We start from the raw sequence: 14,959 nt of genomic DNA, 5'->3' as shown, positions 1-14,959 counted from the left end.
CCCTCGGGCCGGAAGAACCACTCCCCCTGGGCCTGGGCGGTGGTCTCGGAGCGGCGCTTGCAGGCGATGCAGAGCAGCCGGAAGGGGGGCGCCCAGCACGGCCTCAGTGCCCGAGGCCACCTCCACGCAGCCCCCCCCGCGCCCCCCGCGCTGCCCGGGAGAGAGCGCAGGGGTCAGCGGGGGGGGGGCGGGGAGGGACAGCCCCCCAGGGAGAGGGACCTCGAAACTGGGGGGGGGAGAGGGAGATGTGGGACAGAGGTAAATTGAGGGGGGGTCACCACTTGGAGCTTGAATTGGGGAGGGGGAGAGGGGGGAGGCTTAAATTGAGGGGGGGTCACCACTTGGAGGCTTGACTTGGGGAGGGGGAGAGAGCTTAAATTGGGGGGGTGGGTCACCACTTGGAGGCTTGAATTGGGGAGGGGGAGAGGGGGGAGGGCTTAAATTGAGGGGGGGTCACCACTTGGAGGCTTGAATTGGGGAGGGGGAGAGGGGGGGGGAGGGCTTAAATTGGGGAGGGTCACCACTTGGAGGCTTGAATTGGGGGAAGGGGAGAGGGGGGAGGGCTTAAATTGGGGGGGGGTCACCACTTGGAGGCTTGAATTGGGGAGGGGGAGATGTGGGACAAGTCAAATTAGGGGGGGGCACACAAAGGGAGCCTTAAATTGGGGGAGGGGACCCCTGGGGACAGCTCAAATTGGGGGGGGGAACACAAAGGGAGCCTTAAATTGGGGAGGGAGACACTTGGGGACAGCTCAAATTGGGGGGGGGGACACTTGGGCCACTTCAAAGTCAGGGGGCAGAGGACAGGGAGAGTTTGGGGACACTTCAAAGCGGGGGGGGACACACACTTGGTGGCACTTGGGGGGGGACAGGGAACATTGGGGGGGGGGTGTCAGGGGACACCGCGGGGGGCGGGGGAGGGGCAGCGGTGGCCCCGGGGGGTGGCACTGGGACTGCGGCAGAGCCAGGTGACAGCCGCGGGGGGGGGGAGAGGGGAATGGGGGGGGGGGGAGGTGACACTGCGGAGGTGACAGAGGCCGGGATGGGGACAGCGAGGGGGGGGCGAGGGGAATATGATACGGGGGGGGGGGGGGGGGGGGGGGAGGACAGGGGACACCGCGGAGCGGGGACAGGGGACATTGGGGAGGGGTGAGACAGCTAAGGAGGGGAAAGGGACACTTTGGGGGGGGGAGGAGAAGGGACGGGGGGACACACACATAAGTGACAGCGGGGGGGGGGACAAGGGACAGCGGGGGGGGGAGTTACACTGGGGGGGGGCAGGGGGACATTGAGGGGGGCATGGGGCAGCGGGGGGGGGGGACAGGGGACATTGGGGAGTGGGGGCAGGGCACAGCAGGAGGGGGCAGGGGACATTGGCGGGGGGGGCGTCAGGGGACATCAGTGGGGGGACAGGGGACACTGGGGGGGGGGACAGGGGACCTTGAGGGGGTCAAGGGACAGCAGGGGGGGACAGGGGACATCGGGGGGGGGTCCCATGCGGGCAGCACTCACCCATCAGGAGGCTGAGGAGCAGCGAGAGGCAGGGAGCAGCATGGCAGCGGCGGCCCGGGGCCGGTCCGGGAGGGCTCGGGGCCGGTCCGGTCCTCACCGCTGCGCCTGGGCTGTGCCTGCTCCGGTTCGGCTCCGTCCGCCCCAGTTCGGCGCCCCCCCGCCCCCCCCCCCCCCGCCGGCTCCGGGTCCTTTCTGCCTCTTTCCCGTCCCCGTTGGCTCCGCTCCGAGCTTTCCGCAGCCGGTTCCGGCCCCCGGGGGCTCAGCTCCTGGCCCGCCCCCCCGCAGCCCCCTGCCCGCACCATGGGGCCCTGCCCTGGGGGGGGGGGGGGTCCCCTGGAGGGGGTTTGGGGGGGGGACGACACACACACACAGAGGAGGGGGGCAGGGGGCGGGGGGGGCAGCGGGAGGGGAAGCCGCAGCCGGGACGGGGAGGGAGAAGCTGCCTCAAGGCATGGCCGAGCCCCGCTCGGGGGGCTCCGGAGGAGCTGCAGGGCAGCCTCGGGTCGGCTGCGCTCGGGCCGGGGTCGGCTCCGCTCGGCCCGGCGCAGTGCGGCGAGCGCGGGGGAGAGTGGGCGGGGCCAAGAGAGCGGAGCCCCGCCCACGGCCCCGCCCCCCCTTCGGCTCCGCTCCGGGAGCCCTAAAGCGCTGCCCCCGCGGGCACCAAAGCCACCTCCGGGCCGGCCAAAGCCATCCCCTGCTGGCAATCACCTCAGTGTTCCCTAAGACCACCTCAGTGTCCCCAAGGCCACCTCAGTGTCCCCAAGGCCACCTCAGCGCCCCCAAGCCCACCTCAGCCTCCCCCAAAGCCACCTCCCTGTCACCAAAGGCTGTCCCCTGCATGCCTCAAGACGTCCCCAAGGCCCTCCCCATGTCCCCAGGGTTGTCCCCAGCCTCCTCCCCCCTACCCCCAAGGAGCTGCCAGAGCTCCTCCCAAGCAGACAGAGGGCAGAGGGGGGAGGTTGGGGTCGGGTTGGGCTTTATTGGAGGCTGTCCCAGGGCTGTCCCAGGGCCATCCCCAGGGCTGTCCCCAGGGCTGTCCCCGGGGCTGTCACTTGTAGAACTCGTGCTCCTGCTCGTCCTTCCTGATCACAGTCTTGTAGGCCTTCTCGAAGTCCCTTGGCCAGCACGATGTAGCGATTCTCCCGCACGGCCAGCATGCCCCCCTGGGGACAGGACCCCCCCCAGGTCACCCCCCTGGGGACAGGACCCCCTCCAGGTCACCCCCAGCATGCCCCCCTGGGGACAGAACCCCCCCCCAGGTCACCCCCCTGGGGACAGGACCCCCCTCCAGGTCACCCCCAGCATGCCCCCCTGGGGACAGGACCCCCCTTCAGGTCACCCCCCAGGATGCTCCCCTGGGGACAAGACCCCCTAGGACACTCCAGGTCACCCCCAGGTCACCCCCAACATGCCCCCCTGGGGACAGGACCCTCCCCAGGTCACCCCCCAGCATGCCCCCTTGGAGACAGGACCCCACTAGGACCCTCCAGGTCACCCCCCAGGTCACCCCTAGCATGCCCCCCCCTGGGGACAGGACCCACTAGGACCCTGCAGGACCCCCTCCAGGTCACCCCCAGCATGATCCCCTGGGGACAGGACCCCCCCCAGGTCACCCCCAGGTGACCCCCAGCATGGCCCGCTGGGGATAGGACCCCCCACCAAGGTCACCCCCAGGTGACCCCCAGCATGGCCCACTGGGGATAGGACCCCCCCAGGTCACCCCCCTGGGGACAGGATCCCCCCTCTACATCACCCTCCTGGGGACAGGACCCCCCTAGGACCCTCCAGGTCACCCCCAGGTCACCCCCAGCATGCCCCCCTGGGGACAGGACACCCCCCCCCAGGTCACCCCCCTGGGGACAGGCCCCCCCAGGCCCCCCTCCCTGCCCCCCTGTCACCTCCTGGCAGATGGAGTTGATGTCGGCTCCGGAGATCTTGTCCGGCCTGGCCACGTCTGGGGGGGTTTGGTCAAGGCCAAGGCCTCTCCTTGGGTGTCCCCAGCTGTCCCCAAGCCTCTCCAGGCTGTCCCCAGTGTCCCCCCACCCCGTTGCCCCCATGTCCCCTCCAGGCCCTGAGCTTCCTGATGGCTTCAGCCTCAGCCCCACCCCAGAGCTTCCTTCCAGCTCCTCCAGCTGGCCCCAGGCTGCCCCTAACTGTTCCCAACTGTCCCCAAACTGCCCTCAGCTGTCCCCAACCCTTCCCCACCTGTCCCCAACCCCTCCCCAACTGTCCCCAAACACCTCCCCCGCTGTCCCCAATGCCTCCCCAGCTGTCCCCAAACTGCCCTCAGCTGTCCCCAACCCCCTCCCCAGCTGTCCCCATACTGCCCTCAGCTGTCCCCAGACCCCCCTCAGATGGTCCCCCAAACTGCCCCTCAAACTGTCCCCAGACCCTCCCCAGCTGTCCCCAAACTGCCCTCAGCTGTCCCCAACCCCTCCCCAGCTGTCCCCCAAACTGCCCTCAGCTGTCCCCAACCCCTCCCCAGCTGTCCCCAAACTGCCCTCAGCTGTCCCCAACCCCTCCCCAGCTGTCCCCAAACTGCCCTCAGCTGTCCCCAGACCCTCCTCAGCTTTCCCCCAAACTGCCCTCAGCTGTCCCCCAACCCCTCCCCAGCTGTCCCCAAACTGCCCTCAGCTGTCCCCAGGACCTCCCCAGCTGTCCCCCAAACTGCCCTCAGCTGTCCCCACAACCCCTCCCCAGCTGTCCCCAAAACTGCCCTCTCAGCTGTCCCCAGACCCTCCTCAGCTTTCCCCCAAACTGCCCTCAAACTGTCCCCAACCCCTCCCCAGCTGTCCCCCATACTGCCCTCAACTGTCCCCAGACCCTCCTCAGATGTCCCCAAACTGCCCTCAAGCTGTCCCCCAACCCTCCCCAGCTGTCCCCAACCCCTGCCCCAGCCACCCCCCCAGCCCCTCCCCCCGCCGCCCCCCCCCGCCCCTCCCCCCGGCCCCCCCCCGTGGCGCCCCCCGCGGGCAGGGTGCAGTCCTCGAGGTCGACCTCGTCGGAGAGGTTCATCTTGGCGCAGATGGTGGCGAAGATCAGCCGCTTTCTGCCGCCGGTCCGGCAGCGGGAACTCGATCTTGCGGTCCAGGCGGCCCGGCCGCAGCAGCGCGGGGTCCAGCGTGTCCGCCCGGTTGGTGGCCATGATCACCTGGCAGGGCACAGGGGGTGTGGGGAGAGGGGCACAGGGCACAGGGTGCCTGCCTGGTTGGTGGCCATGGTCACCTGGCAGGGCACAGGGGGGTGTGGGGAGAGTGGCACAGGGCACAGGGTGCCTGCCTGGTTGGTGGCCATGATCACTTGGCAGGGGGCACAGGGGATGTGGGGAGAGTGCACAGGGCACAGGGTGCCTGCCTGGTTGGTGGCCATGGTCACCTGGCAGGGCAGGGGGCACAGGGGGGCGTGGCAGGGGGCACAGGGGGCATGGGGAGAGAGGAGGGGGCCCAGGGTGTCTGCCCCCCCGGGGGTGGGGGGAGAGTGTGGTCAGCTGGCACAGGGCATGGGAGGGGACAGAGGGGGGTGTGGGGCCAGGTGGAGGAGGTGGAGGAAAAGGTGGAAGGAGAAAGGGGAGATGGAGAAAGAAAGGAAAGGGGAGAGGGAAAGGGGAGATGGAGAAGGAAAGGGGGAGAGGAGGAGGAAAGGGGAGAGGAGGAGGAAAGGGGGAGAGGAGGAGGAAAGGGGAGAGGAGGAGGAAGGGGAGATGGAGGAGGAAGGGGAGATGGAGGAGAAGGGGAGATGGAGGAGGAAGGGGGAGGAGAGAGATGGAAGAGAAAAGAGAGAGGAGAGGGAAGAAGAAAGAGAGGAGAGAAGGAAGAGGAAGGGGAGAGAAGATGGAAGAGGAAGGGAAGATGGGAGAAGAAAGAAAAGATGGAAAAGGAAGGAGAAGGAGAGGTGCAGGAGGAAGGAGAGGTGGAGGAGGAAGGAGAGGTGGAGGAGGAAGGAGAGGTGGAGGAGGAAGGAGAGGTGGAGGAGGAAGGGGGAAGGGAGATGGGGTAAAAGGAGATGTAGACAAAAAGGAGATAGAGGAGGAGAAAGTAGAGGAACAAAAAGAAATGAAGAAGAGAAAAGTGGAAAGATAAAAGAAATGAAATGGTGGAGCAGAAAAAGAGAAAGTGAAAGTGGAGATGAAGGAGGAGGAGAAATGAGGAGCAGGAGGAGGAGGAGCAGGAGGAGGAGATGGAGATCAGCAGGAGCTTGGGGAGAGCCCAGGGGCCCCCCGGAGCGCCCCCCGGGGGCGGACCTTGACGTTGACGTTCTGGTCGAAGCCATCCATCTGGTTGAGCAGCTCCAGCAGGATGCGCTGCACCTCGCGGTCCGCTGCGGGGCGGCAGGGGGAGAGGGCCCCGGGGGCCAGGCTGGCACCCAGGGGGGACCCGGGGGCGAGGCTGGCACCCACGGGACCCTCCCCCCCGCCCGCCCCCCGGCCCAGCGTCCCCCCGGCAGGAGCTGCCCAGAGCTGACAGCCAAGGATGGAGCTCTGCAGCGCCACCTACTGCCCGATACAGGGTCTGCAGCGCCACCTACTGCCCGATACAGGCTCTGCAGCTACCCCTGCTGCCCGCCGCAGGGGTCTGCAGCGCCACCTACTGCCCGATACAGGCTCTGCAGCTCCCCCTGCTGCCCACCGCAGGGTCTGCAACGCCACCTAGTGCCCGGCGCAGGCTCTGCAGTGCCCCTGCTGCCCCAGCACAGGCTCTGCACTGCCCCCCTGCTGCCCCTCACAGGCTCTGCACTGCCCTCTGCTGCCCTGTGCAGGCTCTGCACTGTCCCCCTGCTGCCCTTTGCAGGCTCTGCACCGCCCCCTGCTGCCCCTCGCAGGCTCTGCACTGCCCTCTGCTGCCCTGTGCAGGCTCTGCACTGTCCCCTGCTGCCCTTCGCAGGCTCTGCACTGCCCCCTGCTGCCCCTCGCAGGCTCTGCACTGCCCCCTGCTGCCCCTCGCAGGCTCTGCAGCTCCCCCTGCTGCCCTTCGCAGGCTCTGCATCGCCCCCCTGCTGCCCCTCGCAGGCTCTGCAGCTCCCCCTGCTGCCCCTTCGCAGGCTCTGCAACACCGCCCCCTGCTGCCCCTCGCAGGCTCTGCAGCTCCCCCTGCTGCCCTTCGCAGGCTCGGCACTGCCCCCTGCTGCCCTCACAGCTCTGCACCACCCCCTGCTGCCCCTCGCAGGCTCTGCAGCTCCCCCTGCTGCCCTTCGCAGGCTCTGCACTGCCCCCTGCTGCCCCTCACAGGCTCTGCACCACCCCCCTGCTGCCCCTCGCAGGCTCTGCGCTGCCCTTTGCAGGCTCTGCACTGCCCCCTGCTGCCCCCTCGCAGGCTCTGCAGCTCCCCCTGCTGCCCTTCGCAGGCTCTGCACCGCCCCCTGCTGCCCCTCGCAGGCTCTGCACCGCCCCCTGCTGCCCCTCGCAGGCTCTGCGCTGACCCTCGCAGGCTCTGCACACCGCCCCCTGCTGCCCTTCGCAGGCTCTGCACTGCCCCCTGCTGCCCCTCGCAGGCTCTGCACTGCCCCCTGCTGCCCCTCGCAGGCTCTGCAGCTCCCCCTGCTTGCCCTTTCGCAGGCTCTGCATCGCCCCCTGCTTGCCCCTCGCAGGCTCTGCAGCTCCCCCTGCTGCCCTTCGCAGGCTCTGCAACCGCCCCCTGCTGCCCCTCGCAGGCTCTGCACCACCCCCTGCTGCCCCTCGCAGGCTCTGCGCTGCCCCCCTCGCAGGCTCTGCACCCGCCCCCTGCTGCCCCTCGCAGGCTCTGCGCTGACCCTCGCAGGCTCTGCAACCGCCCCCTGCTGCCCCCTCGCCGGCTCTGCAACCGCCCCCCTGCTGCCCTTCACAGGCTCTGCACTGCCCCCTGCTGCCCCTCACAGGCTCTGCACCGCCCCCCCTGCTGCCCCTCACAGGCTCTGCAACCGCCCCCTGCTGCCCACCACAAGCTCTCCACCCCCCCCTGCTGCCCCCCAAAGGCTCTCCTCACCCTACCCCAGGCCCCAAGAGATCTCCACGCCCCACCCTGACGCCCTCCCCGGAGGTTCCAGCCCCCCACCCCCGCCCCCAGGCCCCCGCCCTGCCGGTGCCCACCGCCGGTCTGGGCGTCGAAAGCGCTTGGTGGCGATGGCGTCGATCTCGTCGATGAAGATGATGGCCGGGGCGTTCTCCTTGGCCAGCCTGAACACATCCCTCACCATCCTGGGGCCCTCCCCCCAGGTACTTCTGCACGAACTCCGAGCCCACCACGCGGATGAAGGCAGCTGGGAGCCGGGGGGAGGCCGCCAGGGGGCGCCGTCAGGGCCCGGGCAGGGCGCCAGCAGCCCAGGGAGGGCACAAGGAGGTTCTCCTCTACCCCCTATGGCTCCTCCCCCCCCAGAGAACCCTCCCCCAACCCCCTATGGCTCCTCCCCCACCTCCTGGTGACCCTCCCCCAACCCCTATGGCTCCCTCCCCAACCCCCAGAGACCCTCCCCCAACCCCTACAGCTCCTTCCCTACCTCCTGGAGACCCTCCCCCAACCCCTATGGCTCCCCCCCCCAATCCCTGGTGACCCTCCCCCTACCCCTATGGTTCCTCCCCCACCCCCTGGAGATCCTCCCCCAACCCCTATGGCTCCTCCCCCACCTCCTGGTGACCCTCCCCCAACCCCTATGGCTTCCCCCCCCAACCCCTGGAGACCCTCCCCCAACCCCTATGGCTCCTCTCCCCAACCCCTGGAGACCCTCCCCCACCCCCTGTAGCTCCTCCCCCACCCCTTGAAGGCCCTGTCCCACCTCCTATAGCTCCTGCTGCACCCCCTGGAGCCCCTTCCCCACCACCCTGCAAATCCTACCCACCACCCCCTGGAGCCCCTCCCCCAGCCCTGAAGACCCTGCCCGCCCCCCTGGGGCCCCCTCCTCACCCGTGGTGTGGTGAGCCACAGCCTTGGCCAGCATGGTCTTGCCACAGCCTGGGGGTCCATACATGAGGACCCCTCGAGGGGGATCGATGCCAATTCTGCAGGCAGAGGGAAACACCCCCAAAGGCCCCCAGTGAGGGGGGAGGGAGGCAGGGAGCTCAGGGCCAGGAGGTCCTCTCCTGACCTCCTCCCTCCCAATACCCTCTCCCTTTCTCTCTCCTCTTGGTGGAGAAGGGGGAGAGAGGCTTTGGGGTCCCCTTCCTCTCCTACCTGCTTGTAGAGCTCAAAGTGGGTGAGGGGCAGCTCCACAGCCTCCCTGACCCTCCTGCTTCTGGATGTCCATGCCCCCGATGTCAGCATACATCACCTCGGGCTTCTGGTCTGCAGGGGCGCCAGGGGGTCAGCAGTGCTGCCAGCAGGGGGCAGCAGGGCCAGCAGGGTGGGTGAAGAAGGCCAGCAGGGGGGAGCAAGAGGGCCAGCAGGGGGGGCAAGAGGGCCAGCAGGGGATCAAGAGGGCCAGCAGGGGATCAAGAGGGCCAACAGGAGGCACCACCAAGTCAGCAGTGCTGCCAGCAAGGGGCAGCAAGGCCAGCAGGGGGGTCAAGAAGGCCAGAAGGGGGGATCAAGAAGACCAGCAGGGAGTCAACAGTGCCAGCAAGGAGGCAGCAGGGGGGCCCAGAAGGCTGCAAGGCAGCAGCAGCACGGCCAGGAAGCAGGAAGGGCCCCCAGGGGGGTGAACAATGCCAGGCAGGAGGCAGCAGGGCGGCCAGCAGGGGGCAGTGGGGAGCCCAGGAGGTGCTGGGGGGGGGTGCAGGGCCCCACCTGAGGTGAGCATCATGATGCTGCTGTCGGCCTCAGGGGGCAGGACGTCCACCAGGGCGTTGCTGTGCTTGTGCAGGGCCACCGAGGCGTTGGGCTTCAGCAGCTCCCTGTCGATGGTGCTCAGGATGCGCACCGTAGTAGTTGGAGCCTGCAGGGGGCGCCCGAGAGCAGCTCAGGCCCGGCCCCGGGCCCCCAGCACCGGCTGCGCAGCACAGCTCCTGCCTGGCCCCGGGCCCTGCCCCCCTGCCCTGCTCCCCCCTGCCCTGCTCCCCCCTGCCCAGCTCCCCCTGCCCTGCTCCCCGTGCCCTGCTCCCCCTCCTCTGCTCCCCCTGCCCTGCTCCCCCTCTCCAGCTCCCCCTCCCCCTGCCCCCCTCCCCTGCTGCCCCTGCCCAGCTCCCCCCTGCCCAGCTCCCCCTGCCCTGCTCCCGCTCCCCAGCTCCCCCCTCCTCTGCTCCCCCTGCCCTGCTCCCCCCTCCCCTGCTCCCCCTGCCCAGCTCCCCCTCCCCTGCTGCCCCTCCCCTGCTCCCCCTGCCCTGCTCCCCCCTGCCCTGCTCCCCCTCCTCTGCTCCCCCCTGCCCAGCTCCCCCTGCCCTGCTCCCCCTCCTCTGCTCCCCCTGCCCAGCTCCCCCTGCCCTGCTCCCCCTCCTCTGCTCCCCCTGCCCCAGCTCCCCCTGCCCAGCTCCCCCTGCCCTGCTCCCCCTCCCCAGCTCCCCCTGCCCAGCTCCCCCTGCCCTGCTCCCCCTCCTCTGCTCCCCCTCCCCTGCTCCCCCTGCTCTGCTCCCCCTGCCCTGCTCCCCCTGCCCTGCTTCCCCCTGCCCTGCTCCCCCTCCTCTGCTCCCCCTGCCCTGCTCCCCCTCCTCTGCTCCCCCTGCCCAGCTCCCCCTGCCTGCTCCCCCTCCTCTGCTCCCCCTGCCCAGCTCCCCCCTGCCCTGCTCCCCCTCCTCTGCTCCCCCTCCCCTGCTCCCCCTCCTCTGCTCCCCCTCCCCTGCTCCCCTGCCCTGCTGCCCCTCCCCAGCTCCCCCTGCCCTGCTCCCCCTCTGCTCCCCCTGCCCAGCTCCCCCTGCCCTGCTCCCCCCTCCTCTGCTCCCCCTCCCCTGCTCCCCCTCCTCTGCTCCCCCTCCCCTGCTCCCCCTGCCCTGCTGCCCCCTCCCCAGCTCCCCCCTGCCCTGCTCCCCCTCTGCTCCCCCTGCCCAGCTCCCCCTGCCCTGCTGCCCCTCCCCAGCTCCCCCTCCCCTGCTCCCCCACCACCCTTAACCACCCCCAGGCTCCCCTGATCCCAACCCCCACAACCTTTTCCCCCCCCCCCATCCCCCCCATCCTTCACCCTCAGCTCCCCCTCCCCAGCTGCCCACCACCCTTAACCACCCCAAGGCCACCCCTAACCTTCCATCCCACTCTCCCCCACACCTCCTTCCCCTCCCTTCTCCCTCAGCCCTTCCCCCCCTTCCCTCCCTCTCCTTCTCCCCCTCCCCCCCCCCCCAGCTCCCCCCTCCCCTAGCTGCCCACCACCCTTACCCACCCCCAGGCCCCCCTGCTCCTCTCCCCCCCCCCCCCCAGCCCCTGCCCCCCTGCCGCTGCCCACCGGTGGTGGAGCCCACGATGGCGGTGTTCTGGTCCACGGCCTCCAGGAACTGGCCGATCACCAGGGGGATGCTCTGGATGCGCTTCACCTCCTCCTGGGCGTGCAGGAACTCCTTCTTCAGGTTCTTCTGCTCGTCCTTGATGTACTCCTCCCTGCACCTCCAGGAACTCCAGCTCCTGCTGCAGCTTCTGGGGAAGGGACAGGGTGGCCTGGGACCTACTGCCCCCTCCCCCCTGGGGACCTTCTCCCCCATTGATTTCCTCCTCCTCCTCCCAAGACCTTCTCCCCATGGACCTCTTTTTCCTTCCCATGGACGTCCTGCTGCTCCCCATGGATCTCTTCTTCCTCTCCAGGAACCTCCTTATCCTCTACACAGACCTCCCCCCTCCCCACTGATTTCCTCTTTCTGCTCCCTATGGACCTCCTCCTTCCCCCACAGACCTCCTCCTCCTCCTCCCCACTGATCTCTTTCTTCTCCCTGTGGATCTCCTCCTCCCCTGCACCTTCTCCCTGATCAACCTTCTCCAGCCCTGGGCCTCTTCATCCCCCCATGAACCTTCTCCATCTCCCTATAGACCTCTTCCTCCTCCCCCAATGAATCTCCTCCCCCCTAGAGACCTCCTGCTTTCCCCACAACCTTCTCCCCATGGACCTCTTCTTCCTCCCCACCACAGCCCTCTTCCTTCTCCCAATGGATTTCCTCTTCCTCCCCCCCTGGGGACCTTCTCCCCATTGATTTCCTCCTCCTCCCCCCCAAGACCTTCTCCCCATGGACCTCTTCTTCCTTCCCATGGACCTCCTGCTGCCCCCCCATGGCCCTCTTCTTCCCGTCCAGGAACCTCCTTATCTTCTACACAGGACCTCCCCCTCCCCACTGATTTTCTCCTTCTCCACCCTATGGACCTTCTCCTTTCCCCCACAGACCTCCTCCCCACTGATCTCTTTCTTCTCCCTGTGGACCTCCTCCTCCTCCCCTGCACCTTCTCCTGATCAACCTTCTCCAGTCCTGGGCCTCTTCATCCCCCCATGAACCTTCTCCATCTCTCTATAGACCTCTTCCTTCTCCCCAACATGGATCTTTTTCTTCTCCCTATAAACCTCCTAGTTCTCCAGATCTTCTCCTGTAGACCTCCTCTTTCTCCTCCTCCTCTGGACCTCCCCCCCATAAAGACCTCCTCCTTTCCCCCACAACCTTCTCCCCATGGATCTCTTCTTCTTCCCCACCATGTCCCCTCCTTCCTTCTCCCCATGGATTTCCTCCTTCTCTCACCGGGACCTTCTCCCCATGGACCTCTTCTTCCCTCCCATGGACCTCCTGCTGCCCCCCATGGACCTCTTCCTTCTCTCCAAGGACCTCCTTACGCCCTTCACAGACTTCCCCCCTCCCCACACTGATCTCTTCCTTCTCCTCCCTGTGAACTTTCTCCTGCCTGGGGACCTTCTCCTTCCCCCACAGACCTCCTCCTCCTCCTCCCCCACTGAACTCTGTCTTCTTCCTGTGGACCTCCTCCTTCCCTGCACCTTCTCCCTGATCAACCTTCTCCAGCCCTGGGTCTCTTCATGCCCCCATGAACCTTCCCCAGCTCCCTATAGACCTCTTCCTCCTCCCCCCAGTGGACCTCCGCCCCCTAGAGACCTTCTCCTTTCCCCGCAACCTTCTCCCCATGGACCTCTTCTTCCTCCCCAACACAGCTCTCTTCCTTCTCCCAATGGATTTCCTCCTCCTCCCCCCCCAGGACCTTCTCCCCATGGACCTCTTCTTCCTTCCCATGGACCTCCTGCTGCCCCCATGGACCTCTTCCTCCTCTCCAGGAACCTCCTTATTCTCTACACAGACCTCCCCCCTCCCCACTGATTTTCTCCTTCTCTTCCCTATGGACCTCCTCCTTCCCCCCACAGACCTCCTCCTCCTCCTCCCCACTGATCTTTTTCTTCTCCCTGTGGACCTCCTCCTCCCCTGCACCTTCTCCCTGATCAACCTTCTCCAGCCCTGGGCCTCTTCATGCCCCATGAACCTCCTCCATCTCCCTATAGACTTCTTCCTTCTCCCACCACGGACCTTCTCTTTCTCCCTATGAACCTCCTTCTCTCTCCTCTAGATTTCCTCCACTTTCCTACAAACCTGCTCTTCTTCCTTCCCCTGTGGACCTCCTCTTCCTCCCCCTAGAGACCTCTTCCTTTCCCCACAACCTTCACCCCATGGATCTCTTCTTCCCCACCATGTCCCTCTCCCTTCTCCCCATGGATTTTCTCCTCCCCCCAAGACCTTCTCCCCCATGGACCTCTTCTTCCTTCCCATGGACCTCCTGCTGCCCTCCATGGACCTCTTCCTCCTCCTCCCAAGGACCTCCTTATGCCCTTCACAAACTTCCCCCTCCCCACTGATCTCCTCCTTCTCCTCTCTGTGGACCTTCTCCTTCCCCCACAGACCTCCTCATCCTCCTCCCCACTGATCTCTGTTGTCTCCCTGTGGACCTCCTCCTCCCCTGCACCTTCTCCCTGATCAACCTTCTCCAGCCCTGGGCCTCTTCATCCCCCTATGAACCTTCTCCATCTCCCTATAGACCTCTTCCTCCTCCCCCAATGGACCTCCCCCCCTAGAGACCTCCTCCTTTCCCCACAACCTTCTCCCCATGGACCTCTTCTTCCTCCCCACCACAGCCCTCTTCCTTCTCCCAATGGATTTCCTCCTCCTCCCCCCCAGGACCTTCTCCCATGGACCTCTTTTTCCTTTCCATGGACCTCCTGCTGCTCCCCATGGACCTCTTCCTCCTCTCCAGGAACCTCCTTATGCCCTTCACAGACTTCCCCCTCCCCACTGATCTCCTTCCTCCACCCTATGGACCTTCTCCTTTCCCCACAGACCTCCTCCCCACTGATCTCTTTCTTCTTCCTGTGGATCTCCTCCTCCCCTGCACTTTCTCCCTGATCAACCTTCTCCAGCCCAGAGTCTCCTCATCCTCCTGTGGATCTTCTCCACTTTCCTACAGACCTCTTCCTCCTCTCTCTATGGACCTCCTCCTCTCCTAACACCGTCTCCTGATCAACCTCCTTCAGCCCTAGGTCTTTTTATCCCCCTGTCAGTCTTCTCCACCTCCCTGCAGACCTTCTCCACCTCCTGCCATGGGACTTTCCTCCTTCTCCCTAGGAGCCTCCCCCTCCTCCTGGCCCTCCTCCCCCCTCCCCCTGCCCCTCCTCCCTCCCCCAGGCTCCCCCTCCCCCCCCGGCCCTTCTGCCCCCCTGCTGACCTTGTAGCGGCTGTAGAGGTCCTCCAGGTCCTCAGGCTCTGGCACCAGGAAGGACAAAGCCGTGGGGGGGGCGAGGGGCAGCCAGGGTTGGGACCTCATCCTGGGGAGGGGGCGCAGAGTGAGGGGGGAGGGGCACCCAGCCTTGCTAGGGGGCACCCATGCGGTACAGGTGGGCACTCACAGGGGTCGGGGGGGCACCCAGGGCATCTGGGAGGGGCACCCATGGGGTCAGGGGCACCCATGGGGTCGGGGGGGCACCCAGGGCATCGGGGGGGGGGGCACCCATGGGGCCGGGGGCCACCCAGGGCATCTGGGAGGAGCACCCATGGGGCCGGGGGAGGTACTCAAGGCATCGGGGGGGGCACCCCATGGGGCCGGGGGCCACCCAGGGCATCTGGGAGGGGCACCCATGGGGTCAGGGGGGGCACCCAGGGCATCTGGGAGGGGCACCCATGGGGCCGAGGGGGCACCCAGGAGATCTAGTGCGGGGAACACCAAAGATGGAAGGGACACCTATGGGGGGGGGGGCGCCCCTAGGGTCGCAGGAGGACTCCCTAGACCGAGCAGGCCCCCGTGCGGGGCTGCCCCCCGGCCGGGTGGCTGAGCCCTGGAGGAGGCTGCCCCGCGGGTGGGGAGGCTGCCCCGCGGGTGGGGAGGGTCCCCTCGTGTCCCCCCGTGTCCCCTGCGCCCCCTCCCCGCGGCCGGACCTGCGCCTTGTCCCCGAGCAGCCCCAGCTCCTCCATCGTGACGGCGCTCGCGGGGGCACGCCGGCAGTGACGTCACGGCGCCGGAAGCGGCGGCCCGGGCGCGCCCGCCGGGGGCTGCCCCTGCACGCCGGAAGTGACGTCAGCGCGCCGAGGGGAGGGGGCGCGGAGCATGCTGGGAGGCGCAGTCCCCCCCGCCGCCGCCGGCGGCACAGTCCCCGG

General features: G+C 67.6%; 1 protein-coding gene across 1 annotated transcript; it reads right to left on the bottom strand.

Annotated features, from left to right (window-relative positions):
- Nucleotides 1-2,475: 2,475 nt before the first annotated feature.
- PSMC4 (proteasome 26S subunit, ATPase 4) lies at nt 2,476-14,847 on the bottom strand. Its single transcript, XM_068171100.1, is given in 19 exon segments — nt 2,476-2,626; nt 2,628-2,675; nt 3,411-3,466; nt 4,494-4,560; nt 4,562-4,663; nt 5,753-5,829; nt 7,574-7,592; nt 7,594-7,695; nt 7,697-7,743; nt 8,385-8,479; nt 8,653-8,702; nt 8,704-8,762; nt 9,204-9,336; nt 9,338-9,351; nt 10,786-10,936; nt 10,938-10,973; nt 14,034-14,102; nt 14,104-14,133; nt 14,741-14,847. Coding segments are annotated over 19 exon segments (1,257 nt in total). The 5' UTR covers nt 14,777-14,847; the 3' UTR covers nt 2,476-2,560.
- Nucleotides 14,848-14,959: the final 112 nt, after the last annotated feature.

Source organism: Melanerpes formicivorus, unplaced genomic scaffold, assembly GCF_026170545.1.
Source record: "Melanerpes formicivorus ecotype bairdi unplaced genomic scaffold, bMelFor1.0.p_v2 SCAF_1792, whole genome shotgun sequence".
NCBI lineage: Eukaryota > Metazoa > Chordata > Aves > Piciformes > Picidae > Melanerpes > Melanerpes formicivorus.
The sequence above is the reverse complement of the archived record's forward strand: the minus strand, read 5'-3'. Positions and strand labels throughout refer to the sequence as shown.